At 35.3% G+C, this 26,461-nt stretch overlaps 1 protein-coding gene across 1 annotated transcript in view; it reads left to right on the top strand.

Moving 5' to 3' along the window:
* MANEA (mannosidase endo-alpha) overlaps positions 1 to 26,461 on the top strand; it is an 86,840-nt gene that overhangs the window by 41,036 nt on the left and 19,343 nt on the right. The window contains exon 3 of the mRNA XM_070796061.1: positions 10,717 to 10,826. Coding sequence (XP_070652162.1) covers positions 10,717 to 10,826 — 110 coding nt within the window. The remainder of the gene's footprint in view (positions 1 to 10,716; positions 10,827 to 26,461) is intronic.

The following is a 26,461-nucleotide window of genomic DNA, read 5'->3' as shown; positions in this document are numbered from 1 at the left end:
CTGTATAATCATAAGGGATTTGATTTAGATCATATCTGAATAGCCTAGTGGTTTTCTGTACTTTCTTCAATTTAAGTCTGAGTTTTTCAATTTGTAGCTCATAATCTGAGCTACAGTCAGCTCCAGGTCTTTTTTTTCTGACTGTATAGAGCTTCTCTGTCTTTGGCTGCAAAGATTATAATCAGTCTGATTTCATTGTTGTCCACGTGTAGAATCATTCTGTTGTTGGAAGAGGGTGTTTGCCATGACCAGTGTGTTCTCTTAGCAAAACTCTTGTTAGCTTTTGCCCTCCTTCATTTTGTACTCCAAATCCAACTTACCTGTTATTCTAAGCATCTCTTGATTTCCTACATTTGCATTCCAGTCCCTAATATGAAAAGGACATCTTTTTTGGTGTTAATTCTAGACAGTCTTGTAGGTCTTCTTAGAACCATGTGACTTCAACTTCTTCAGCATCAGTGGTTGTGGCATAGACTTGGATTACTGTGATGTTGAATGGTTTGCCTTGGAAATGAACTGAGATCTTTTTGTTGTTTTTGAGATTACACCCAAGTACTGCATTTCGGACTCTCTTGTTGACTCTGAGGACTACTCTATTCTTCTAAGGGTTTCTTGCTCACAATAATAAATATAATGGTCATCTGAATTAAATTCACCCATTCACGTCCATTTTAGTTCACTGATTACTAAGATGTCAGTGTTCACTCTTTCCATCTCCTGCTTAACAACATCCAATTTACTTTGATTCATGTACCTAACAATCTGGGTTCCTATGCAATATTGTTATTAACAGCATCGGACTCTACTTTCACCACCAGACTCATCCACAGCTTAGCGTCTTTTCCACTTCAACCCAGCCTCTTCATTCTTCTGGAGCTATTTCTCTGCTCTTCTGAAGTAGCATATTGGACACCTACGGACTTGGGGGGCTTATCTTCTGTTGTCATATCTTTTTGCCTTTTCACACTATTCACAGAATTCTCAAGGCAAGAATACTGAAGTGGTTTGTCTGTCATTCCCTTCTCCAGTCTCAAATCGTAAGGTTAAAAATATGTATATTAGAGCTTTGAAATTTATCCCAGAGGTATTGGATGCATTTGTTTTGTATTTTTTGCCCCAATCATTTTTTTGATAATTTCTTGTGACTTGCCTAATTACATGACCCTTTCCTCAGAGGCTCTGACGTTCATGAATCTTTTGAAGGCATTTTTTATTATTACCTTTAGTGATTTTTTTGCTTGTTTTTTTTTTTCCCCCCAGCATTTCTATTTAGTTGTTTTAATTTTCATCTCTCTGCTAGTATTTCCCACCTGACCTTACATGTTGACTATTTTCCTATTAGATCTTTTAACATTAAATCATAATAATAATTTTAAATTCCTTGTTTAATGATATCAACATCTATTTCAGATCTGAGCCAGTCTTTCTCTATTGAATGCTTTGTGCATTATTTTTCTTGTTTTTTATAATGTCTTATTTTTTTTTGAAATTGTCATCCTGTGTAGTAGTGTTTATGTATGGAAATGGCATTTCCATTTTGCCTTTCTTTCTATGAAATCTTTAATTTGAAAGAATGTTTGAGATGTTTGAAAGAATGTTTGAGATGTTTGAAAGAAGCACTGTTTTAGATGTTTGAAAGAAGCACTGTTTTCCCCATATATAAGAGAAACTATCACAAGCTCTGTTGAGGTAAACAAAAACAAATTTACTTACCATTTTACTGTCTTAGATATTTTATTTAATAATTCTTTTTATAAATTTTTTAAATTACTTTTTGGAAGAAGTCCCACTCTGCATAATGCATTCTTTCATGTATGATTTTTAAAACAGACTTTTAGGTTATGAACTAAATTTATTCCCATTTACAAATGTGAAGACTTAAGTAGGCTAACTTACCTAAAGATAAACATCTATCAGATGACAAAATTGGACTGAATTTTCTGGGTCTGTCTGTTTCCTACCTGTATTCTTAAGTATTACCCTGTTTAGAATCACTTAGCTTAACAAAAATATTATTGTTGGGTTTCACTTATATTGAAGGTCTTGTGATAAGTGATGTGGAGGGAGGACGTGATCATTATATGAAGTGATCTGCATTTAATATACTAATGTTCCAAGAATGGACCTTAAAGAGTATCCTTTTTCACTTAGCAATTGGAATGGTAGAAATATGCTCTAATAGATTTTATGTATAAATGCTACTTGGTCGACATATTTTAGAGAAACCTTTCAGGTTACTCTGAAGGATTCATTAACATTTTATTTATTTATTTATTTTTTTATAGTTATTTTTTTTTTTTTTCTCCAATTTTATTTTATTTTTAAACTTTACATAATTGTATTAGTTTTGCCAAATATCAAAGTGAATCCGCCACAGGTATACATGTGTTCCCCATCCCAAACCCTCCTCCCTCCTCCCTCCCCATACCATCCCCCTGGGCCGTCCCAGTGCACCAGTCCCAAGCATCCAGCATCATGCATCGAACCTGGACTGGCAACTCGTTTCCCACATGATACTTTACATGTTTCATTGCCATTCTCCCAAATCTTCCCACCCTCTCCCTCTCCCACAGAGTCCATAAGACCGTTCTATACATCAGTGTCTCTTTTGCTGTCTCGTACACCGGGTTATTGTTACCATCTTTCTAAATTCCATATATATGCGTTAGTATACTGTATTTATGTTTTTCCTTCTGGCTTACTTCACTCTGTATAATAGGCTCCAGTTTCATCCACCTCATTAGAACTGATTCAAATGTATTCTTTTTAATGGCTGAGTAATACTCCATTGTGTATATGTACCACAGCTTTCTTATCCATTCATCTGCTGATGGACATCTAGGTTGCTTCCATGTCTTGGCTATTATAAACAGTGCTGCGATGAACATTGGGGTACACGTGTCTCTTTCTCTTCTGGTTTTCTCAGTGTGTATGCCCAGCAGTGGGGTTGCTGGATCATAAGGCAGTTCTATTTCCAGTTTTTTAAGGAATCTCCACACTGTTCTCCATAGTGGCTGTACTAGTTTGCATTCCCACCAACAGTGTAAGAGGGTTCCCTTTTCTCCACACCCTCTCCAGCATTTATTATTTGTAGACTTTTGGATCGCAGCCATTCTGACTGGTGTGAAATGGTACCTCATAGTGGTTTTGATTTGCATTTCTCTGATAATGAGTGATGTTGAGCATCTTTTCATGTGTTTGTTAGCCATCTGTATGTCTTTTTTGGAGAAATGTCTATTTAGTTCTTTGGCCCATTTTTTGATTGGGTCGTTTATTTTTCTGGAGTTGAGCTGTAGGAGTTGCTTGTATATTTTTGAGATTAGTTGTTTGTCGGTTGCTTCATTTGCTATTATTTTCTCCCATTCTGAAGGCTGTCTTTTCACCTTGCTAATAGTTTCCTTTGATGTGCAGAAGCTTTTAAGGTTAATTAGGTCCCATTTGTTTATTTTTGCTTTTATTTCCAATATTCTGGGAGGTGGGTCATAGAGGATCCTGCTGTGATGTATGTCGGAGAGTGTTTTGCCTATGTTCTCCTCTAGGAGTTTTATAGTTTCTGGTCTTACGTTTAGATCTTTAATCCATTTTGAGTTTATTTTTGTGTATGGTGTTAGAAAGTGGTCCAGTTTCATTCTTTTACAAGTGGTTGACCAGATTTCCCAGCACCACTTGTTAAAGAGATTGTCTTTAATCCATTGTATATTCTTGCCTCCTTTGTCGAAGATAAGGTGTCCATATGTGCGTGGATTTATCTCTGGGCTTTCTATTTTATTCCATTGATCAATATTTCTGTCTTTGTGCCAGTACCATACTGTCTTGATAACTGTGGCTTTGTAGTAGAGCCTGAAGTCAGGTAGGTTGATTCCTCCAGTTCCATTCTTCTTTCTCAAGATCGCTTTGGCTATTCGAGGTTTTTTGTATTTCCATACAAATTGTGAAATTATTTGTTCTAGCTCTGTGAAGAATACTGTTGGTAGCTTGATAGGGATTGCGTTGAATCTATAAATTGCTTTGGGTAGTATACTCATTTTCACTATATTGATTCTTCCAATCCATGAACATGGTATATTTCTCCATCTATTAGTGTCCTCTTTGATTTCTTTCACCAGTGTTTTATAGTTTTCTATATATAGGTCTTTAGTTTCTTTAGGTAGATATATTCCTAAGTATTTTATTCTTTCCGTTGCAATGGTGAATGGAATTGTTTCCTTAATTTCTCTTTCTGTTTTCTCATTATTAGTGTATAGGAATGCAAGGGATTTCTGTGTGTTGATTTTATATCCTGCAACTTTACTGTAGTCATTGATTATTTCTAGTAATTTTCTGGTGGACTCTTTAGGGTTTTCTATGTAGAGGATCATGTCATCTGCAAATAGTGAGAGTTTTACTTCTTCTTTTCCAATTTGGATTCCTTTTATTTCTTTTTCTGCTCTGATTGCTGTGGCCAAAACTTCCAAAACTATGTTGAATAGTAATGGTGAAAGTGGGCACCCTTGTCTTGTTCCTGACTTTAGAGGAAATGCTTTCAATTTTTCACCATTGAGGATAATGTTTGCTGTGGGTTTGTCATATATAGCTTTTATTATGTTGAGGTATGTTCCTTCTATTCCTGCTTTCTGGAGAGTTTTTATCATAAATGGATGTTGAATTTTGTCAAAGGCTTTCTCTGCATCTATTGAGATAATCATATGGTTTTTATTTTTCAATTTGTTAATGTGGTGTATTACATTGATTGATTTGCGGATATTGAAGAATCCTTGCATCCCTGGGATAAAGCCCACTTGATCATGGTGTATGATCTTTTTAATGTGTTGTTGGATTCTGATTGCTAGAATTTTGTTAAGGATTTTTGCATCTATGTTCATCAGTGATATTGGCCTGTAGTTTTCTTTTTTTGTGGGATCTTTGTCAGGTTTTGGTATTAGGGTGATGGTGGCCTCATAGAATGAGTTTGGAAGTTTACCTTCCTCTGCAATTTTCTGGAAGAGTTTGAGCAGGATAGGTGTTAGCTCTTCTCTAAATTTTTGGTAGAATTCAGCTGTGAAGCCGTCTGGACCGGGGCTTTTGTTTGCTGGAAGATTTTTGATTACAGTTTCAATTTCCATGCTTGTGATGGGTCTGTTAAGATTTTCTATTTCTTCCTGGTCCAGTTTTGGAAAGTTGTACTTTTCTAAGAATTTGTCCATTTCTTCCACGTTGTCCATTTTATTGGCATATAATTGTTGATAGTAGTCTCTTATGATCCTTTGTATTTCTGTGTTGTCTGTTGTGATCTCTCCATTTTCGTTTCTAATTTTGTTGATTTGATTTTTCTCCCTTTGTTTCTTGATGAGTCTGGCTAATGGTTTGTCAATTTTATTTATCCTTTCAAAGAACCAGCTTTTGGCTTTGTTGATTTTTGCTATGGTCTCTTTTGTTTCTTTTGCATTTATTTCTGCTCTAATTTTTAAGATTTCTTTCCTTCTACTAACCCTGGGGTTCTTCATTTCTTCCTTTTCTAGTTGCTTTAGGTGTAGAGTTAGGTTATTTATTTGACTTTTTTCTTGTTTCTTGAGGTGTGCCTGTATTGCTATGAACTTTCCCCTTAAGACTGCTTTTACCGTGTCCCACAGGTTTTGGGTTGTTGTGTTTTCATTTTCATTCGTTTCTATGCAAATTTTGATTTCTTTTTTGATTTCTTCTGTGATTTGTTGGTTATTCAGCAGCGTGTTGTTCAGCCTCCATATGTTGGCATTTTTAATAGTTTTTCTCCTGTAATTGAGATCTAATCTTACTGCATTGTGGTCAGAAAAAATGCTTGGAATGATTTCTATTTTTTTGAATTTACCAAGGCTAGCTTTATGGCCCAGGATGTGATCTATCCTGGAGAAGGTTCCATGTGCGCTTGAGAAAAAGGTGAAATTCATTGTTTTGGGATGAAATGACCTATAGATATCAATTAGGTCTAACTGGTCTATTGTATCGTTTAAAGTTTGTGTTTCCTTGTTAATTTTCTGTTTAGTTGATCTATCCATAGGTGTGAGTGGGGTATTAAAGTCTCCCACTATTATTGTGTTATTGTTAATTTCTCCTTTCATACTTGTTAGCATTTGTCTTACATACTGCGGTGCTCCCGTGTTGGGTGCATATATATTTATAATTGTTATATCTTCTTCTTGGATTGATCCTTTGATCATTATGTAGTGACCTTCTTTGTCTCTTTTCACAGCCTTTGTTTTAAAGTCTATTTTATCTGATATGAGTATTGCTACTCCTGCTTTCTTTTGGTCCCTATTTGCATGGAAAATCTTTTTCCAGCCCTTCACTTTCAGTCTGTATGTGTCCCCTGTTTTGAGGTGGGTCTCTTGTAGACAACATATGTAGGGGTCTTGTTTTTGTATCCATTCAGCCAGTCTTTGTCTTTTGGTTGGGGCATTCAACCCATTTACATTTAAGGTAATTACTGATAAGTATGTTCCCGTTGCCATTTACTTTATTGTTTTGGGTTCGAGTTTATACACCGTTTTTGTGTTTCTTGTCTAGAGAATATCCTTTAGTATTTGTTGGAGAGCTGGTTTGGTGGTGCTGAATTCTCTCAGCTTTTGCTTGTCTGAAAAGCTTTTGATTTCTCCTTCATACTTGAATGAGATCCTTGCTGGGTACAATAATCTGGGCTGTAGGTTATTTTCTTTCATCACTTTAAGTATGTCTTGCCATTCCCTCCTGGCTTGAAGAGTTTCTATTGAAAGATCAGCTGTTATCCTTATGGGAATTCCCTTGTGTGTTATTTGTTGTTTTTCCCTTGCTGCTTTTAATATTTGTTCTTTGTGTTTGATCTTTGTTAATTTGATTAATATGTGTCTTGGGGTGTTTCTCCTTGGGTTTATCCTGTTTGGTACTCTCTGGGTTTCTTGGACTTGGGTGATTATTTCCTTCCCCATTTTAGGGAAGTTTTCAACTATTATCTCCTCAAGTATTTTCTCATGGTCTTTCTTTTTGTCTTCTTCTTCTGGAACCCCTATGATTCGAATGTTGTAGCGTTTAATATTGTCCTGGAGGTCTCTGAGATTGTCCTCATTTCTTTTAATTCGTTTTTCTTTTATCCTCTCTGATTCATTTATTTCTACCATTCTGTCTTCTAATTCACTAATCCTGTCTTCTGCCTCTGTTATTCTACTATTTGTTGCCTCCAGAGTGTTTTTAATTTCACTTATTGCATTATTCATTATATATTGACTCTTTTTTATTTCTTCTAGGTCCTTGTTAAACCTTTCTTGCATCTTCTCAATCCTTGTCTCCAGGCTATTTATCTGTGATTCCATTTTAGTTTCAAGATTTTGGATCAATTTCACTATCATTATTCGGAATTCTTTATCAGGTAGATTCCCTATCTCTTCCTCTTTTGTTTGGTTTGGTGGGCATTTATCCTGTTCCTTTATCTGCTGAGTATTCCTCTGTCTCTTCATCTTGTTTAAATTGCTGAGTTTGGGGTGTCCTTTCTGTATTCTGGCAGTTTGTGGAGTTCTCTTTATTGTGGCGTTTCCTCACTGTGTGTGGGTTTGTACAGGTGGCTTGTCAAGGTTTCCTGCTTAGGGAAGCTTGTGTCGGTGTTCTGGTGGGTGGAGCTGTATTTCTTCTCTCTCCTTTCGAAGAGTTGGGTTGCTTTTCTGGGTGCCTGATGTCCTCTGCCGGCATTCAGAAGTTGTTTTGTGGAATTTACTCGACGTTTAAATGCTCTTTTGATGAATTTGTGGGGGAGAAAGTGTTCTCCCCGTCCTACTCCTCCACCATCTTGGCTCCTCCCCTCATTAACATTTTAAATGGACCAGTTCCCCTCCCGAAGTAGGACCATCATTGGCTTGGTTCCCAGGCCATTACTTATTCAAAGCTCATGAGTAACACAGCCCAAAATACACTGTACAAAGATAAATTGGATTATGGAGCACAATATGGGGATATAATTCAACATGTAGAAGTGATAATTGATACAGTAAAACAGCTGAAACACAATGATAGGATAAGGAAGAACAAGGAACATTTTCCCTAAGCCTTAGAGTATATCTTCAGCAAGGATAAAGAGGAAGAAAAATCACTGGACAAGAACCAGTTGGTAAGTTGTTTGTAGAATCAGTGTATTAGCAATGCTGTACAATAGAAATTTCTGTGATAATGAAAATATGCTATATCTGTGTTTGCCAATACAGTAGGAAATACTAGCTACTTTACATTCTCTGTGGGGTTAGAGGACTTCCCATGCATTGTCCACCTGGGATTTCATCTACTGACTTTGAGGGCTGGTTTACTTCTACCAGTTATGCTTAGGGCAGACTGACTTCCTTGCTCAGTTACCTCTCGGACTTCACATTTTCACTTCATTCTAGACAGGTAGGTAGTTCTTTACTGTCTTCAGCTCTTTGACTTTTGGAAGTTTTTTGTTCCCATTTTTATTTAATAATTTGTTTTTTTTTTGGAATTTTGGTCTGAGTATCCTAATCTACTATTAGAAACAGGAATCTTGTTTTGCTTTTAATTTCATGGAAACATGCCATGTTCATAATTTTCTGAACTCTGTGGCATAAACTTTCTTTTGTATGTTTCTACTTTATATACTTTTCTCATGTTCTTTCTCCATTTTTTTTCCCCAGGGTTTTTCGATAGGTCCCATGTTGAGAAAATTTGTATTGTTGCTTTTCATTGGTGATACTTTGCAATCAATTTATATGAAGTTTACAATCACATTGCAAGAAATTGATGTACTTTTTATAAAGCTGGGAACGTTGGCAGCTTAAATGTTTGATCAGTTGTCTCCAGAGTTTCCTCATCACTTTTTTTTTTTTTTTTTTTTTAATGACTGCTTTCATGGCTAACTAAAAGCTCCCTTGGAGCCCCATGTATTATAATTTTTTTTCTGCCTCAGTGTTCTTGTTGCTGTTTTTATATTTTTCATAAAATAAAATTGTATAGGGGACAGATACCTTTTTTTCTGTTAACTTAACCTCCGAGTTCTGTTTTGTTTCTGTAGGTGGAACTGCTCTGTTTGTATTGGTTTTCTTGTATTTGCTTTGTTTGGTTGGTTGGTAAGTTGTATCCACCTCTTTTTGTGACCCTATGAACTATAGCCTGCCAGGCTCCTTGTCCACAGGATTTCCCAGGCAAGAATACTGGAGTGGGTTACCATTTACTTCACCAGGGGATATTCCTGACTGAGGGATTGAACCCATGCCTCATGCATTGGCAGGCAGATTCTTTATCAGTGAGCCACTGGGGAAGCCCTTCTGTTTTTACATGACATAGGTAACACAAGGTTTAAGTCTTAAATTTAGTTCTCTGCCGGTTTCTAACTTTGCCTTTATTGTTTTCTATTTTCATTTCCACATGCTTGTCTTTTGATAACATTGTATTTTTCTTCTTGTCATAAAGAGTCTGTTAAATGATTTAGAGGTGGCTCAAACTAAAGAATCTACCCACAGTGTGGGAGACCTGAGTTCGATCCCTGAACATCCCTTGAAAAAGGGATGGCTACGCACTCCAGTATTTTTGCTGGAAAATTCCACGGACAGAGGAGCCTGGTGGGCTACACTCCATGTGGTGGCAAAGACTCAGACGTGACTGAGCTACTAACACTTTCACTTTCACCATACTTTTAGTGGCCTCTTGCTTTAAATGAGGCTTTGAATTAGTTGATTTCAAAGATTTCTTCCTCTAGTTAGTAATTTCTTTGCAAGCTTATTGTTTTTAAAACTTTCCTTTTGTAGTTTATTAGTTCAAAAGCAAGTAGGTATTATAGGGATAAACTGTAATTTTAAAATCACTGAGTCTTTTGTTAAGTGATACTGATCCACACAAAAATTTGCACTTATATGTTTATAGCAGGTTTATTGTTATAATTGCCAAAACTTTTAAGAAACATAGATGTCTTCAACAGGTAAATGGATAAACTACAGCATATTGATAGACTGAAATGTTACTTAGCAATAAAAAGAATGAGCTGTCAAGTCATAAAAAGATATGAATGAAACTTCAGTGCACATTTCACAGTATAAGAAGCCCGTCTGAAAATATTACTTTATGATTCTATCTATATAACATTCTGAAAAAGACAAAATATATAGAGACAGTAAAGAGATCAGTTATTTTCTGGGGGATTGAAAAGAAGAAAGAGGAGTTATTAAGTGGAGTGCAATGGGTTTTGAAGGCAGTAAAACTATCCTTGTGTGATACTGTAATAAATAGTGGGTTCATGACACTATACATTTGTCATAAGCCATAGAACTGTGCAATACAAAGAGGGAACCCTAATGTAAACCCTGTGGACTTTAGTTAAAAATGATATATCTACATTGGTTCATCACGGTCGTAACAAATTTACCACACTGATGTAAGATATTAATATTAATGGAAAAACTGTATGGCGTGGGAGGATGGTGAGTAGGAGAGGAGAATGCAGAAACTCTTATTTTCTGTACAGCTTTTCAGTAAATCTAAAACTTATTTTAAAAACTAAAATCTGTTAATTAAAAGATACTAATGCCTGAGAAAAAGGTTAAAGTATTGAGTATACCAAGTAATCGAATAACTAAAAGTGATATCTAAGTAAAGTAACAAAATAACATTATTTGAATATGTTTCTTTTTATTGTTAATACTGCCCTTGTCTGCCTTTTTTTTTTCTTTTAACAATACCTGTAGTCTTTTCTGTTCCTATGTTTATTTTTATTTTCTTTTTGGTCGTTTCTATTAGGTGTACTAGCCCTATCTTGGTACCCACCTGATTTGAATGATGAGAATGGAGAACCTACTGATAACTTGGTGCCAACTATTTTGGATAAAGCTCATAAATATAATCTGAAGGTATTTAATTTATTTTATTGAGATATAATATTAGATTAGTTCAAGGTGTTCAGCATAATGATTTGATATATGTATATATTGTGAAATAATTGTCACAATTAGTCTAGTTAACTTTTATCCCCACACATAGTGCTGTTTTTTTTTTTTGTCTGTTTGCTATGATGAGGATTTTTAAGTTGTATTCTTTTAGCAAGTTTTAAATATACCATGCAGTATTATTAACTATAGTTATGAAGCTGTACTTTACATCCTGGAAGCTTACTTGTTTTATAACTGGAAGTTTATGCCTTTTAACTGTCTTCACACACTTTACCCACCCCCTGTCTCAAGCAGTCACAAACCTGTTCTCTGTATCTATGAGTTGGTTGTTTTATGTTTTGTGTGCACGTGTGTGTGTGTGTGTGTGTGTGATTGCTGTTTTGTTTTTGATTCTGTATATAAGCGAGATCATATGGTTTTTGTCTTTCTCTGACAGACTTATTTCACTTAGCATAACACCCTCAGGGTTAATTCATGTTGTCACTAGTGGCAACATTTCCTGGTTTGTTTGTTTGTTTGTTTTTGACTGAATAATATAATATTTGTGTGTGTGTGTGTGTATACACACACCATTTTTTGTTATTCATCATTATGGATGCTTCCAGCATAAGCACTTCCATTTCCTGGGTATTATAAATAATGATGCAGATGTATTTTCAAGTTAGTGCTTTTGCTTCCTTTGGATAAGTACCCAGAAGGAGAATTGCAGGATAGCATATTTCTATTTTTAATTATTTCAAGAAGCTCCATACTATTTTCATAGTGGCTTCATCAATTTATATTCCCACCAAAGTGAACAAGTGTTCCCTTTTCTTCTCATGGTCACTAACAGTTCTTATTTCTTAATTTTTGATAATAGCTATTCGTACAGGTATAAGGCACTATCTCAGTGTGGTTTTGATTGGCATTTCCCTGATGATTAGTGACGTTGAGCACCTTTTCAAGTACCTGTTGGCTCTCTGTATATGTTTCTAGGGAGAATGTCTATTCAGAAGTGATGCACGTTTTTCAAAGCGTTTGTTTGTTTTTTGCTAATGTGTTAATAGGACTCATTTATATATTTTGGATATTAACATTTTTTCAGATACACAGTTTGCAGGTATGTTCTCCCATTTGTTATATTACCTTTTCATTTGTTAGTGGCTTCCTTTGCTGTACAGAAGCTCTGTAGTTTGATGTAGTGTCATTTGTTTATTTTCACTTTTGTTGTTTTTGGTTTTGGTGTCAAATCCAAAAAAGTCACAGCCAACACTAGTTTCAGGGAGCTTACCACCTTTGTTTTCTTCTAAAAATTTTATGTTTTCAGATGTTATGCTTAAGACTTTAGTCCATTTTTAGATATTTTTTGTGTATAGTGTAAGGTGGTTCTGTTTCATTCTTTTGCATGTGGCTGTTCAGTTTTTCCAATGCTATTTATTGAAGAGACTGTCCTTTCCCTATTGTATATTCTTAGCTCCTTTGTTGCAAATTAGTTGACCACAGGTGCCTGGATTTATTTCTGGGCTCTGCATTCTATTCCATTGATCTATGTATTTTTATGACAATACCAAACTATTCTGATTACTATAGTTCTGTAATATAGTTTGAAATGAAGTATGGTGCCTCCAACATCATTCCTTTTTCTCAAGATTGCTTTGGCTTTAGATGGCACCCCACCCCAGTACTCTTGCCTGGAAAATCCCATGGATGGAGGAGCCTGGTAGGCTGCAGTCCATGGGGTCGCTAGGAGTTGGACACGACTGAGCAACTTCACTTTCACTTTTCACATTCATGCATTGGAGGAGGAAATGGCAACCCACTCCAGTGTTCTTGCCTGGAGAATCCCAGGGACGGCGGGACCTGGTGGGCTGCCGTCTTTGGGGTCGCACAGAGTCAGACACGACTGAAGTGACTTAGCAGCAGCAGTAGCAGTAGGGTCTTTTGTGGTTGCATACAAATTTTAGAATTGTTTGTTCTATTTCTGTGAAAAATGCCTTTAGTATCTCATTGAATCTATAAATTGCTTTTGGTAATATGGATATTTTAATAATATTAACTCTTCCAATCCACGAGTGTGGGATATCTTAACATATACTTGTGTTTTTTTAATGTCTGTCATTAACATATAGTTTTCAGGGTACAGATCATTCACCTCCTCTGTTAAGCTTATTTCTAGGTAGCTTATTCCTTCTGATGCAGTGATAAGTGGAATTGTTTCATGAATTTATCTTTCTTCATTCATTCTTAGTGAAATGTAAGAGATTTTTGTATATTGATTTTTATATCCTGCAAGTTTACTGAATTTGTTCGTTTAAAGTTTTTCAGTGAAGTCTTAAGAGTTTTCAGGATGTCACATGTTGTTGTCTGTAAATAGAGACAACGTATTGTTGTCTGTAAATAGAGACAACACAGTTTCTATTTTTCTCCTTCTTTTCTGAATTTGATGCCTTTCATTTGTTGTGTTGTTACATTATTGCTCTGGCTATGAATTCCAGTGCTGTATTGAATAAAAGTGGTGAGAGTAGGTATCCCCGAGTTGTTGCTGATCATGGAGAAAAAAACGTTCGGCTTTTCTCCCTTGAGTCTGATTTTAGCTGCAGTATTGTGATATGCGGCCATTATTTTGTTGAAGTACTTTTTCTCTATACTCACTTTGTTGAGAGTTTGTATCATGAATGGGTGTTGAATTTTGTTGAATGCTTTTTTTCTGCTTTTTTTGAGATGCTCATATGAATTATATGGTTAATTTTGTGAATGTGTATCACATTGATTTGAGGGTGTCAATTCATCCTTGCATCCTGGAAATAAATCCCACTTGATCACAATGTATGATCCTTTTGTTGTATGTTGAATTCAGCTTATTAATATTTGTTGAGAATTTTTGCATCTCTGTTCATCAGGGTTATTGGCTTTTAATTATCTTTTATTGTGGTGTCCTGACTGCTTTTAGTATCAGCATATTGCTTGTCCCATATAATGAGTTTGGAGGTATTCCCTTCTCTTCAAATTTTTGGAAGAATTTGATAGGATTAGTATTAATTCTTCTTTGAATATTTGGTAGAGTTCACCAGTTAAGCTGTCTGATGCTGGGTTTTGTTTGTTGGAGATTTTTGATTACTGATTATTTCCTTTTAAGTTACCTACCAGTCTGTTCAAATTTTTCTGTTTCTTAATGATTTAGTCTTGGAAGGTTGTATTTCTAGAAATATATCTATTTGTGATGTCTGTGGAGTATTAAAGTCCTCTGTTATTATTGTGTGGCTGTTTTACTCTTTAGGTCTGTTAATATTTGTATTTATATTTAGATGCTCCTATGTTAGGTGCTAACATATTTACAAATGTTCTATCCTCTTATTATATTGATCCCTTTATCACTATGTAATGACCTCTTTCTCCTCTGTCTCTTATTATAGTCTTTGTTTTATGTTCTACTTTATCTCTTATAAGTGTTGCCACTACAGCTTTCTCTTGGTTTCCAAGAGTGTGGGGTATATTTTTCCATCCCTTTGTTTTCAGTCTGTGTGTGTTTGTACACACATGTTTGTACATTTGTGAGAATCTCGTGGGTAAGATAAAGATGACTTTTTATTATTGATAGGTATGGAGTTCTTGCCATTTTGTTAATAATTTTATAGCTCTTTTATAATTTCTTTTTTTTTTTTTCTTTCTACTTTTCTTGCTACTCTTGTGATTTGATGATTTTCTGTCGTGGCATTCTTAAATTCTATATTCTTTATCTTTTGTGTCCCTACTCTAGGTTTTGCTCTATAGTTACCATAAGGCCTACATAAAACAATTTATATTTATAATAGTCTATTTTAAGTTGACAACAAATTAACTTTGGTAACAGTTTAAAGCTCTATGTTTTTACTTACTCATATTTTATATTTTTGAAGTCTTCATTTACATCATCTTACCTTGCTTATTCACTGACAATTACTGTGCTTATAATTATTTTTACTGTTTGTCTTTTAACCTTCATGCTAGCACTTTATAGAAGTGATTAATCTTGTTTACATTAGCTTTTTCTAATTTTACTATATTTTAATTTTTACCAGTGAGGTTTATATGTTTATATTTTTTCCTTGTTTCATCTTCAAAAGTCCCTTTAACATTTCTTGTAGGACTGGACTATTGGTCATTACTCTTACGTTTTATTTTTCTGGACAACTTTTTAAATCTCTTTCAACTCTGAGTGATAACTTTGTTATGCAGAGTATTCTTTTTTGGCCGTTTAATTTTTTTCAGAGCTTTAAAATACCATGCCCTTCTATATTTTTTCAACTAGAAAATATGCTAATAGTCTTATAGGGGTTCCCTTTTATATAAGAGGTTTTTCTCTTGCTTCTTCAAAGAGTCTGTCTGTCCTTTAACTTTTGACAATTTATTTGTATTATATATTAGTGTGGGTCTTCTTAAATTCATCTTGGTTGAAACTTTCAGGCCAGACTTTGGGCAGCAGCTTTTAAGTTATACATAGACACCTCTTTCCATGGACATCTGGGAGATGGACCTTTCACTCTGCTCTCTGTGTACGGAGTCCTGCATGATAGTTAAGAACCATTTCTTCCTTTGTGTCATCCAAATAGATCCATGAACTCAAGACCCACCAGCCACTAGAGCCAGGCATCAAGGGTTATTTCTTCTGGACAGCAACCACAGAAGTTGGTGCACCAAATATGGGCAGAAGCTCCTTTCTCAGAGGTTACCAGTGACCTGGGGCTGGGCACGGGGTCTTTGTGAAGTTGATGTCCAGTTCGTTCCCAAGATTGCAGCTGGCCCTAGACTTGTGTTTAATTTGACGCCCTCCCCTCAGGCCAAATCTATGAAAATAGGACAATAGTCCTCTTTCACAGAAAGACTGGATGCCTGTCTGTTACCTCTCTGCTTTGTCCACTGAGTTGTTGCTGCTTATGTTCTCTTTCTCCACTTGTTTCAGTCCTCCGGGGCTGACAAATGCTAACCACTGTGACAGCCAGAGCCAGATGATCAAGGTAGTACCTCCTTAGCTGCCGCAGCAAAAACCAAGCCACCAGACATGTGCACAAGTTTCTTTCTGGGAGATACTGGTGACCTGGAGTGAGATGGAAGAGGACACCAGCGTGGCTCTTGCCAGCCTTTTTGGTCTTTGGAGAGTATTCAGTAAGCTTCTAGGTATGCCCTAAATTAGATGCCTGCCACTTAAACTGAAGCTTTAATATAAGTGTCTAAGTCTCTTTTACAGAAAGACTAGGCAGTTTTAATCGTCTGTCTTTTTGCTGGGCCTTGGGTGTTGGCATAGAGAATCCTCTTGAACTGTCTATGTAATTTTTCTGAGTTCGCTATAGCCTCGTGTGTATCATGGACACGAGCCTTGTTAACTATCAGAGTGAAATGTTTTAGGTGTTTGTTGCTCAGGTGCAGGTCTGAAAAGCTGGGGTACCAGATATAGAGTTCAAATTGTTTGCTCCTCAAAAAGAAGCTCAAGAGTTGTGTGTTTTCCTCCTATTTGTGGGTCTCCATACCAGGAGTGGAGTTTATAGTTAGATTGTGACTCAGCCTCTCCTACCCATTTCAGTATCAGTCTTTTTATTTTTTTCACTAGTATGTAGGAGTCACTCAGCTAGTTTTTGGATTTCTTTCAGAGAAAATTGTTCCTTGTATAGTTGTAGATTCGGTGTGTCCCTGGTAGGAGGTAAGTTATGAATCCCCCTACATTGCTATCAAGAACTAGAACTTCTAAAGGTATTTTATTATCAAATTATTGACAATTTGATAATAAAATATTCATGGATTATTCTTTGGGATATGAGGAGAGTAATTGCAATTTTTGTAGTAGTCATTTTAATTAAAACTTGATGTGAAAATAATGGCTTAGAATCTTTTATAATAATATATTTTCTCATGAAAAATTTCTGAGTTCCAAACCTCATCTAGAGTATAATTTGCTAATGTTCCATTCTATTAAAATTTTTCTGTATATGTTCTATTTTCATTATGGCAGAAAAGAGAGAATTGCAGTGTTCTTTTATAAAGCTAATGAAATGACAACCCACTCCCAATATTCTTGCCTAGAGAATCCGATGGACAGAGGAGCCTGGCAGGCTACAGTCAATGGGGTCACAAGAGTTGGACACGACTGAGTGACTAAACCATCTAGTGAGATTTACATATCTAAGTGTCTTGGATGTCAAAGATTTACTAAAAATAAATTTTGTTAACCATATGAGTTTAAATATTTCTAAGATAGAAAACAAACTACTGTCTAAAAATCTGTCAAAATTGGATTTTAATTTAAACCTTGTATACACATACATACATGTATGTACACACACACACAGACACACTCATACACTCATGTACCTAAAAAATGCAGGTGAAAGTCTGAAGGCAGTTATAAGATCAAGTATATTCTACCCATATAGTAAGATGTGTTACAACTGTGGGAAAATTTCATTTATTTCAGAAATTAATGAATCATGGAAGCAAATAGAAGTAATAATTAAAAGGATTTTGAATAGCACTACAAAGGAAATTTTTACAATGAATAGCAAGAGAATAGAAATTATTTTTAAAATCCAAGGATGCTTTTCAAAAATTGGTTGTGTAGTAGTTAGCAACATTAATCTTAATAAATTCACAAAAAAACATAACCATACAGGCTGCATTCTCTGTCCATATTCAGTTCAACTGAACATTAAAAGTAATGCCAAAATAAACATTTCATTAATCATTTAGTTGCTAAGTTGTGTTGGACTCTTTGATCCCATGGACTGTAGCCTGCCAGGCTCCTCTGTCTGTGGGATTTCCCAGGCAAGAATATACTGGAGTGGGTTGCCATTTCCTTCTCCAGGGGATCTTTCTGATGCAGGGATTGAACTGGGGTCTCTGCATTGCAGGCAGATTCTTTACTGTCTGAGCCACCAAGGAAGCCCTCAAACATTTTTTTCAACTTTTTAGTATAAAATTGTCTAAAATTTTAATTATAACATTATAACTGAAAATAACACTTCTTTTAAAGTAAAGATCAGAAGTGAAAATTTAGGATGATATAAAAATAGACAGCACTAAGATTATCAATACCAATGTGGGACATGGATGATGAAATAAATGAAAATTACAAGGAGGGATTAATAAGGATGACATAAGCCATTAATTAAATAAATACAAGACCTTCAAAATCGGTAGCCTTGATAAATTATTTTTCCGCTTTGGGGAAGAATAAAATAAACCACTAGCAAGATTAGAAAAAAAAGGAAAAATAGACAAAACATAATATCAAAACTTGAAAGGGAATACTAGACCTATAGAGATAGAAGTGCATTTAAGATTGTATATTGCCACATTTAAAATATGGGCTCCCCTGCTGGCTCAGATGGTAAAGAATCTGCCTGCAATGCAGGAGACCCAGGTTCGATCCCTGGGTTGGGAAGATCACCTGGAGAAGGAAACAGCAACCCATTCCAGTGTCCTTGCCTGGACAATTCCATGGACAAAGGAGCCTGGTGGGCTACGTCCCTGGGGTCTTAAGAGTCGGACACGACTAAGTGACCAACACTTCCATATTTAAAATATATAAAAAATGAATAGTATTCTTGGAAAACACAAAGTTTATTTTTTTGCAGAGAGAAGTTTAAAAAAATCTAAATTGACTTGTATCCTGGAAAACTTTTATTGAATGTACGTCTTCCTCAAATACCAGATCTTATCTAGCAGTTCTGTTCAACCTTTCAGAACCAGTTGATGCTTGTTGTAGTGAAATACTGTGGAAGGTTTTCTCATTATCTACTGCTTTATAACAAATTACCTCAAAACTCGGCAGTTTAAAATAACAAAGACTTTGTATCTCGCAGTTTTTAAAGATCAGAAATCCGGAAGTGGTTTAGCCTGGTGAGTCTGGTTCAGGATTTCTTAGAAGGTTGTAATCAAGCTGTTGGCTGGTAGTATAGTTATCTGAAGCTAGAGGATCTATTTCCAAGTTTTCTTATGTGGTAGTTGATATACCTTAGTTTCTTTTAGCTGTTGGAAATGAGACTCAGTCCTTTTTTTTTTTTTTTTAATTAAAGTGTAGTTGATTTACAATTTTTCAGTATATGAGACATAGTTTGTGGACAGCCTCTCCACAAGACTCCCTATGTCTCCTTATGGTTGCTGGCTTCTCCCATAATGATGGCTTGAGAGAGTTCCATGTAGAAGGTGCAGTGTTTTGTGATCTAATTGAGGAAGTGATTGTCACGTATGCCCTATTTTATTGGTTTTTCTGCTGATAAACCTGTCCTCATACAGTGTGCAAGGCAAATGCACAGGTTTTGAAATATCAGGAGTCGGGGATCATCGGTGGCCATGTTGGAGACTGGTTACCAAGGAAGACTTGCAAATTTAATCTATAATGATAACACAATTCTGATTCCAAAAATAAACAAGGATAGCACAAGAAATTTATAGAGTGACCTCATTAATGAAAATATATGCAAAATTTCCAAAGAAAACTTAGAAGTGTTTATTAACAAGAATCTATGAGTGGATTCAGGAGTATGAAATCTTAATCCAAACCGCCTGCATTCAGTCCTAGTTCAACCACTTACTAGCTTTGCTTCAGTTTCCCCATTTCTCAATGGAAAAAGTAACAAAATCTATTAATACCTTACATAGGGTAATACATGGGAAACAGTTACTGGCACATGTTAAGTAAATCAAGTTTTATTGATTATTTAAAGGAGACATGATTATCTTGATATTAAACTTTTGAGGGAATTAAAACTCTTTACTGATAGAATTAATAACCAACATTCTTTAACTTGATAAAGGATATTCTTTAGTAACCTATATCAAACACCATATTTAATGGATAAACATTAATGCTCAGTAAACCACAATCAGTCAAGAATGCCCTCGATAGTCAATGTCACTTAATATTATAATAGAAAGTCTGAACAAAGTGGTTTAACCTAAGTATAAAAATGTTTTCTAAGTAAAATTTTCATTTTTGTACATGGAAAATATTTACAATACCTGTGAATATACTAGATTTAATGAGTCTAGTAAGGTAACTAGAACCAAAGAAATATGCAAGTCAATAGGATTCATATATTACAAGAGAAAATATGGGAAAAACTACATTGAGAATAACATTAGCAGTAGATGCACAAAGATTTGTTAGCATTTTATTGAAGGAAATGAAAGATTTACATAAATGGGAAAACATGAATTTTATGGAAAGATTCAAAAGTAACCATTCTCTCTAACATTTGTATTTCATTTTCAATATAATTTATAAATTAAATGCAATCCCAGATAAAAGTTTCAGTGAGATTTTAAATGAAGAATTTGGCAGGCTATTCCAAAGTTTATAAATGTTAGGAAAGTATTTATTAAACATTTAAAACTTGTCTTCCCAGATACTAAAGTGTGTTTTAAAATGACAGAAATTAAGAGTATGGCATTAGCATCAGTATACACACAGAGATCAGTGAAAATAATAGAGTCATTTTATATGAGAATCTAACGTAATTCAAGAATCATTGAGAGTGAGGTGTAAAAGGAATGTTTATTAATGATCTTAACTTCATGATACTGGTTTAGTGTTTTGAATTATCTACCCTGCTGTTTTGTGTCCTTGGGCATTAATTTACACGTCTAATAATTCTACTTCTCAAATTGTTCTTTGTTTAAGTTTATTCTTTTTCAATGCAGTGTGTTTGCAAATCTTACTGAAAACATGAATTGGAATATCTTTTAACCAGAGACTTATGTGCCCTGAGGTTGTTCTCACTCTTAAAAACTTCTTGCAGTTTATATAGCTAAATGGAACATAGGCTGATTTGTCCAATACAGTACAATACAATAATTGAGTAAGTTCTTTTAAGAGATAATATGGATCCCAGTTGAAATATTAATGTCCAAATTAAAATGTGGAAAATTAGTCTTAATATTCTTTTTGCAGCTTAAAGACTCGGTAGCTACTGGGGAATATAAGTGGAACTCTAGAGAAAGAGAAATAGCTAAATAGGCAAGAATTTTTTATTCCTGTCAATGAAGGCTCCTACTTTATAATCCTGAAGGTAAGGAAGCATCTCTTAAATTAGCTGACTGGCAAGAGCTGTCATATGCCATGTCCTCAGTTTCTTTCAGTGAGCTCTTATTGGTGCTTGAAATCTGTGAGTAAACGGACATCAGGTCTGAGTCTGGATGGTTAGTGGTGTAGTGTTAGTCGCTCAGTCGTGTCCAACTCTTTGCGATCCCGTGGACTGTAGTCTGCCAGGCTCCTCTGTCCATGGGATTCTTCAGGCAAGATTACTGGAGTGGATTGCCATTCCCTTCTCCAGAGGATCTTCCCAACCCAGGGACTGAACCTGGATCTCCAACATTGCAGGCAGATTCTTTACCATTTGAGCTACAGGGAAGTCCGTCGATTCTGGACAAACATGATTTATTTTCCATAAAACAGATCCAAAGGCCACTTTTTTTGTCCAGGCTCTACTGTTATCCTGGGAGATGGGAAGTAAGAAGCCGCCACAGTTCAAGAGAGCTGGCAATTTTAGTACTTTCAGGACATTCTTAAAGGTAAAGTGAAATGTTCTGATGCATGAAGATAGCTGGCAAGAGTACTGGAGTAGGGTGCCATCGCCTTCTCTGAGATAGCTGACTAGTTCTATTTAAAGCCTCTGTGCAGAAGGAGAATGTGGCCAAGAGGTGTGGTCACCAGCATACTTAATTTCTCTGTGCTTCAGATTGTGTATGTCATGATCAGAAAAATGTGGAACCAGTCAGGGTAATAATTTGCAAAAATTTTAGAAACATTTCTTGGCCTTGTGTCTGGTGATGAACTCTATCCAGTACCAAAAAATAGACTAGGAATCACGAGACTGGAGTTCTTGTCCCAGCTGAGTACTCTGGAATCTTCAATTACTTACTTCATCTTTTTGGCTTATCTGCTTCATTTGTAGAATGACAGGATGAAGTGATAAGATGGTTTTATTTATTATACTTTTGTGTGATTTCTGTTGTGTTGACGTTCACCATCAACATTTTTTATAATTTGATGAAAATTTTGTTTGTAGTAAAATTTTGTTTCTGTAAAGAGTGAAAAGCTTTGCTTCCAAATAGGAGGGAAAGTTAATGTTTTATTAATGATAATAATTTACTAGAATAACTGAAACTTCTAAGGCAATATGATACAAATAGAAGAATTATAGTATTATGAGTTCTGTGCTGATAAACTTGGATCTAAATTCACATAACTGTTCACACCTGAAACCTTAAATGTAAAATAAATGGGTTCATTATTAACACTTTTTGCCTGCTAATCTTTAAGGAAATAATCTGCCCTTTCCCCCAATTTGATTAGTATAGATTTACTTCACCCTTTTCCCCCCAAAATGACCCTTCAATTTATCAATGATTTTACTTTTAAAATATTCTAATGATTATATCATCTACTTCATTCTTGATTAATGGGCTTCTCATTCTTCGCTTGAGTTTGTTTTACTCTATTTTTTGAGATGAAAATGTTTTTATTTTCATTCTTTGTTTGTTTAGGAATAGAGAGTTTTTAAGGAATTAGCCTCACAGTTAAGCTTTTGTCATAGCTCAGTAGTTTTGATTACATAATGCTTTAATATTCATCTCTAAATACATTGTGATTGCAATTTTGATTTATTAACTTCAACTGGAAGTCATTTAGTGAGTGCCTTTTAAGTCATAAGAAAAATGAAAATGTTTGACAATAATAAAAATGTTATTCTACATTATATTTTGCAAATGTACACTAATTTCTTTTGGAAGAGTAATTGAGTAAAAGTGAAAGTCGCTCAATACTGAAATGTAAATCATGATTTTTCAAAAAGATTTAGAGATCTGCTCTTTTATATACTTGCCTGCATATTCACTAGAACAAGTATTATAGCAGTTTTAACTGTCATTGAGTAGTCTGGTTTTGCAGAGACTATAAATTTCACAGCTGGGTATTTACCACTGTATCATTAATAACGCAGCAGTGAAATAATCTTTTGATGAAGCACAATAGATAGTTTTGATAGATTTTCAACAACTATTCCTGTTTTCCTTCTTTTCTATGGGAAGAGCAAATATACCTCTCATCCCATTGATGTTGGGCTTGGCCTGATGGCTTGCTTTGACTAATGAGATGTTAAAAAAGTCATGTATACCATGTCTGAGCAGTAGTAGTATGTGTTTCCATGGTTGTGTTCCTCTTCCATGCGAGCAGCATGCCCCACATGCTCCTTCTGTCTGGGACCCAGAATGACAGACATGGAGCAAAACTGAACTTGATCCATAGTCTGGAACAAAACCAGCATAGCCAGCGCATAGACCTATGTGTAGTAAACAAATGTTTGTCTTTGAAGACACTCAGATTGTGGGTTGTTATTACTATAAAACATCATTACCTTAAACCTGACTGAATTAAATTATCCAACTAGGTAAAAGAAAATCAGAATTATAGGGGAAAGAACTAACTCAGCCACTGGTGATGTTCTCGCATTTAAATAAATTTATTTTAAAAGAGCAAGTTTTTTTTTAAATAAAATCATATTTTAAAAGAGCAAGTTTTTTCTACTTTATATAGAAATCATATTTCTTACACTATTGACTTATCACCATCCATTATTTATTTGACCTATTGCTTGAGAGTCATCATAATGTCTGCTACTCAGGCTTCTGCAGATTTTTGACCATGTGAAACTTAAAATTATGAGTATTACATCTATGGTTCTTTTCTAAAAGATTTTTCAGTTTCATTTGGAAAACATTTTACTGTTTATGACCTTGTTTTTTTTTTTTTTTTTTTTTTACCTTATTGCTCTTTATATAATAAAGTGAATTTATGGTGAAAACTTGATGAATGTTACCTAAATGGGGTATGTAAATGGCATACCTAGAAATTAATTTGATGGTTGTCTGTTTCATGGAAATCATTCAGGGTCTGCTATGTGGCAGGTGCTGTTGGAGATTCTGGTAGTACTAAGAAAGGTATTCTCCTTGTACTTGAGACCTTGCAATCTCTTGGTGGTCAGAGACAAACACAAGTAATTGGAGGAGGAGTATGATGGCAGCACGTAAGAGTAGGAAGATCTGCCTCATTCTAACTGCATTGGGGGATGGAGGGTGTGCAGGAGTGAAGCAGGTTTAGAGGACTTTGAGAAGCAGAAAAGCATATCAGATTTTTGCTTTTTTTTTTTTTTAATTTTACTGAGGTATAATTGACATAAAATTGTGTAAGTTTAAAATTATAACATTTATTTCTATTGTAATATCACTGTCATTGATAGCTAATACCTCTCTATCATGACACACAATTATCATTTCTTCTCATGATAACAGTTAAGATCTAGTTTCTTAGCAAGTTTGCTGTAATACAGTTTTGTTGTTTATAATTATGGTTAGATTAGATCTCCATAACTTAATTATCTACTGGCTGCAAGTATATATTCTTAGTGAAAGTGAAAAGTGAAAGTTGCTCATTTGTCTCCGACTCTTTGTGACCCCATGTACTGTACAGTCCAGGTAATTCTCTAGGCCAGAATACTGGAGTGGGTAGCCTTTCGCTTCTCCAGGGGATCTTCCCAACCCAGGGATTGAACCCAGGTCTCCTGCATTGCAGGCAGATTCTTTATACCAGCTGAGCCACAAGGGAATCCCAAGAATACTAGAGTGGGTAGCCTATCCCTTCTCCAGCAGATCTTCCCAACCCAGGAATTGAACCAGGGTCTCCTGCATTGCAGGTGAATTCTTTACCAACTGAGCTATCAGGGAAGCCCAAATATATTCTTAAACACCATCTATTTCATTCCCCCACCTCCCAGCCTCTGGTAACCACCATTCCTCTCTGAGTTTTCAAGTTCATTTTATTTTGGATTCCACTATAAGAGATACATAAAATACTTGTCTTTCATTGTTGGGTCTGTCTCACATCATGATATTAATGTTCATCCACGTTGTAAACAAATGACAGCATTTCCTTTTTTCTCATGACTGAATATATTTTCATGGTGTGTGTATGCACACATTTTATTTATTCATTTTTTCATTGATAACTCTTAAATTTTCATTGGAGTATAGTTGATTTATACTGCTGTGTTAGTTTCAGGTGTACACATGTCCACTCTTTTTTTAGGTTCTTTTCCCATATAGGTCATTACAGAGTATTAAATGAGAGTTCCCTGTGCTAAACAGTAGGTTCTTACCACCTTTCTGTTTTATATATAGTAGTTTGTGTATGCCAATCCTGCTGCTGCTGCTGCTGCTGCTAAGTCACTTCAGCCATGTCCGACTCTGTGCGACCCCATAGATGGCAGCCCACCAGGCTCCCCCGTCCCTGGGATTCTCCAGGCAAGGACACTGGAGTGGGTTGCCATTTCCTTCTCCAGTGCATGAAAGTGAACAGTGAAAGTGAAGTCACTCAGTCCTGTCTGATTCTTAGTCTCCCAATTTATCCCTCCCCCTCATATACCATGTAACCATGTTAGCTTTCTACATCTGTGATTCTGTTTTGTAAATAAGTTCTCCTGTACTTTTTTTTCAGATTACACATATAAATGACATCATATATTTGTCTATTAGTATGTCTGACTTACTACACTCAGTATGACAATCTCTTGGTCCATCCATGTTGCTGCAAATGGCATTATTTTGCTTTGTTTTGTTTTTTATGGTTGAGTAATATACCATTGTATATATTAATATGCACCACATCTTTATCCATTCCTCTGTTGATGGACATTTAGGTGGCTTGCATATCCTGACTATTGTTAGCAGAGCTGCAGTGAACATTGGGGTGCATGTGTCTTTTCAAATGATGATTTTCCTACAGTATATGTCTAAAAGTGGGATTACTGGGTCATATGGTAGCTCTGTTTTTAATTTTTTAGGGAACCTCCATACTGTGCTCTGTAGTGGCCGTACCAATTTACTTTCCCCTCAATAGTGTAGGAGGGTTCTTTTTCCCCTACACCCTCTCCAGAATTTATTTTGTATAGATTTTTTGATGATGGCCATTCTAAGCAATGTGATGTGATACTTCATTGTAGTTTTGGCTTGCATTTCTCTCAGTTAGCAATGTTGAACATCTTTTCATGTGTGTTTTGGCCATCTGTATGCCTTCTTGGAGATACATCTGTTTAAATCTTCTACCCATTATTTCAGTTGGGTTTTTTTATATTGAGTTGCATGAGCTGTTTGTGTATTTTGGAGATTAATCCCTTTTTGACTTTGTTCTTTTGTCTCAAGATTGGCTATTCAGGGTCTTTTGTGGTTCTATACAAGTCTGAGGATTATTTTTTCTATTTTTGTGAAAAATGACATTGTATTCTGATGCAATTTGTGTTGAATCTGTAATTAGTTTGGGGCAGTATTGACATTTTAACAGTATTAACTCTTCCAGTTCATGAACTCAGTCTCCTTAAATATTATGGTCATTTCCTGGTTCAGTCTTGGAATGATTCTAGGAAAGTGTACACTTCTTCTAGGTTATCTGATTTTTCTGGCTTATAATTATTCCTGGTAGTCTCTTTTCACATTTATTTCTGTACTGTCAGTTATAATTTATTCTCTTTCACTTCTGATTTTTTTTGTCTTTTGTTTTCTTAGTTGTGTTTGAGTGATGTAGTTTCATTCTTGTG

Source organism: Bos indicus, chromosome 9 (assembly GCF_029378745.1).
Source record: "Bos indicus isolate NIAB-ARS_2022 breed Sahiwal x Tharparkar chromosome 9, NIAB-ARS_B.indTharparkar_mat_pri_1.0, whole genome shotgun sequence".
Taxonomy (NCBI): domain Eukaryota; kingdom Metazoa; phylum Chordata; class Mammalia; order Artiodactyla; family Bovidae; genus Bos; species Bos indicus.
This window is presented reverse-complemented; position numbering and strand designations above follow the sequence as displayed.